Source organism: Dipodomys ordii, unplaced genomic scaffold (assembly GCF_000151885.1).
Source record: "Dipodomys ordii isolate 6190 unplaced genomic scaffold, Dord_2.0 Scaffold3790, whole genome shotgun sequence".
NCBI lineage: Eukaryota > Metazoa > Chordata > Mammalia > Rodentia > Heteromyidae > Dipodomys > Dipodomys ordii.
Window position 1 is genome coordinate 1,673 of NW_012271005.1, and position 3,261 is coordinate 4,933.

Genomic DNA, 3,261 nt, shown 5'->3' on the forward strand with positions numbered 1-3,261 from the left:
GAAAAGGACAGCCTGTTGAATCTCTTAACTTTCAACCTTTGTATGACAAAGGGTGCTCCCCCCTACTTCTATTTCTCTCTACTTTGTTCTAAATCTTTGCTGGTCTTCTACTTTGTAGGTCTTATTTTGTGAAAGTCTGTGAAACTCTTTTCATCATAGATTTCAAGATCTTGTAGACCCTGGAGATCCTGAGGAACTGAGTAGGGAAAACCTCTCTTTCTCTGGGTATTCTTCTCATTCTATTCTCTGGTGACATTTCTCTGTGTCAGTGTTAGAGGAACTTGAAGATCAACCAGCAGGCTCACATCATTCCCGCTGACTGACAAGGCTGGTTATGGATTCTTAAGATGGTCAAACACAGTTCTTGGTAGGAATTCACTGTTACAGATCTGATGTGCTAGGAAGGTCACTTTCTATTCTGGCCTGAAACACACATTGGAGAAAGAGAGAAGGGAAATAGCTTTGAAAGGTATTTCTTAGTGTCATGGATAGGGACTGGTTAACACTTGATTCAGGAAAGAGAGTGAAAGGAAATAAAGACTCCTCCAGGAACCAGGCCTTTGCAGCAAGAAGAAAGACAAGTGAGAAACCCAGATTCCTAGGAGACACAGGACAAAGGACCCAGCCAACAGGCAGGAAGAGGCTTGGACTGCATAGACTAGAAACAACGTACTATAACCAGAGCTATGTGGGCAGCAGACCCAGGGGAGAAGCTACAATTTGGGAAAGAAACTTTGAGTATCTGAAAACCTTCTCCTTTAAGATGGCAGAACCTTCTGGATTATGTAAGAGACATAACTTCAGGCTACCCTTTGATCATGAAAGTCACTGATGAGGTCAATACCTGGTAACTCAGAGGACTTTTGCTCTTAGATATTTTTCTACCCTTTTTTTTGTCAAAATTCTCCTTCCTTAAAAGAAAGAGTTGGAGAATATTTTCCTTCTAATATATGAAGTTGTTTGAACAAAATGGGAATGATTTTGCCTTTTCTGGGATTAAATTTATCAGCTAGGTCTACTATTTTGTGTGTGTGTGTGTGGAAAGATCCAAAGTTTTAAGGTAATTATAGACTAATGTTGAAATTACATTCTTCTGAGAATTTGTTCATTTATATCAGGTTTTACATTTCACTGCTGAAATTGCCCAGAAAATTCTCTTACTATCTTTTCTAGTTTATGGTATACATAATGTAGATTGATGTTCATTTGTGTTATGGTCCATGTATGTACACGGTTTTATCCCCAATTCTTATTTTTCTTATTAGTGTCTTACCTCTTTAAAAAAGAAAACAAAGGGGCTGGGAAGGTGGCTCAGTGGTAGAGCACTTGCCTTGCATTCATGAGGCCCTGGGTTCGATTCCTCAGCACCACATAAGCAGAAAAAAAAAGCCGGAAGTGGCATTGTGGCTCAAGTGGTAGAGTGCTAGCCTTGAGCTGAAGAGCTGAGGGACAGCGCCCAGGCCTAGAGTTCAGGCCCATGATTGGACCCCCTCCCCCAAAAAAAGAAAGAAAACAAAGACTGTGTTTATTAATTATCCTCATAGCCTATGTTCCCAAGAAGACTGTCATATGATCAATCTAGATTATAATGATAAATTGAATTCCACAAGCATTTAGAGTCCACAAATATTTATTAAGCCACTACAGATAGGGAATTTAGTTCACCATTATCCCTGCACTCAGAACCCAATGAGCAGAATACTCAGTATTTACTGGGCAAGCCATCAGGTCTGAAGTGATTGGGGTCCTTGCCACTCCGGCCCCATTCATTGGCAAATTGGTCAGCCCTCCAATCCTCTGCTCCACGGCCTGTCAATCTCTGAAAATTCTCTCTGGCATCACTGCAATCAGGGCAGACAGAAAAGAGATTAATCTCGAGGGTGAGAAGCCGTAACCCCACTTGGTCCAATCTCTTTGCAAGGAATGTTAGAGGAATCAAGAGGAATCCAGAAAGGCCAAAGAAAAAGGGGGTTGAGATACTGGCCCAGGCTATTCACCCCTGCCTGGAGAAACAGTACAGAGGCAGCAGATGGGAAGTGGGTGGAGAGAGATGATTCATTGCTACCAAATACTCCAACTCCAGGGAGACTGGGCAAGAGGAGGGGACTTCATTCTCTATGGGAAACATCTATGTAGACCAGAGACTGAGAGACTTCCCCTTCCTAACTGTCCAAAGTAGTCAAGATTTACTCACCCAGGCCTAGCACCCCCAGAATCTGCCTTACCTGATCACTTTAGCAGCCCAGACGCCCCCAGGTCCTCTTTGGGCTGCATCATAGTTTCCCCGGGCATGGAAGTATTTATCTGCCCCTATCCAGTTGGCTTCTTTCATGTCAGAGTAAGCTCGCCACATGTCTCTAGTCCCTGGAAAAGAAAGAGAATGATGAAGATGATCATGTTTTGACAAAACAGAGGAAATAGAAATTTTCCTCCAATCCCAAAGATTTCAGTCTTTGAAAAAGCCTTTGTATTGGCTCAAAATAAATATTCATTTTCCTTTTACATGTCTGGTCAATGCAGTGGACAATCACACTTGGCATAAGTTTTATTCTATCTGATCTCATTAGTAGTTTTATTGCTATTTTGTGGACTGTATGTGGTACATATAAAGAAGAGATGGGATGTTTCTTTGCATAATAAAGCATTCTATTTAGAAAGAGTCAAGAAATCTCTGGCCAAAGGGTAAAAACATGGGATTTCTGAGGGAGGCTGTAGAATCTGAGCCAATGAAAAATTGACTAGGAATCGAATGTAGTCAATGAAGAATTTCATCCTTGGGGGACGAATGAGAACAGCTCTGTCCCGGGTGTTTCTGAGTATCCAGGGTACACATGAACTTGGTCAATCATCAGAATCTCCCTGAGACACAAGTAAATAAACGGGATAATGTGACGTAGAAAAATGGACAACTGACCACTAAATTCAAAACTTTAGTTTTTCCTCCTTGATAAAATGGTAATGCCTCAGGGGTGATGCAGAAGACCCAAGAAAGACAAATATAATTTGTAGACTTTGGTGGGTACTCAGTGTATTTTCACATCTCTGGTCTTTAGGAAAGGTGGCAGAAAAAAAGAAAAAAAAAGGATAAAACTAAGATCAGTGGGAACTATTGACAGATGGAATCGGATCATATTAGAATTAAATAGGGGCTGGGAAGGTGGCTCAATGGTAGAGTGCTTGCCTTGCATGCATGAGGCCCTGGGTTCGATTCCTCAGCACCACATAAGCAAAAAGAAAAAAGCCGGAAGTGGTGCTGTGGCT

General features: G+C 41.6%; 1 protein-coding gene across 1 annotated transcript; it reads right to left on the reverse strand.

Annotated features, from left to right (window-relative positions):
* Window positions 1-1,684: 1,684 nt before the first annotated feature.
* On the reverse strand, window positions 1,685-2,429 carry LOC106002157 (serum amyloid A-1 protein-like; the record flags this gene model as incomplete). The annotated part of the gene is made up of 2 exons (XM_013037077.1): window positions 1,685-1,841; window positions 2,226-2,429. Coding segments are annotated over 2 exons (343 nt in total), but the record flags the coding sequence as incomplete, so codon positions are not given.
* Window positions 2,430-3,261: the final 832 nt, after the last annotated feature.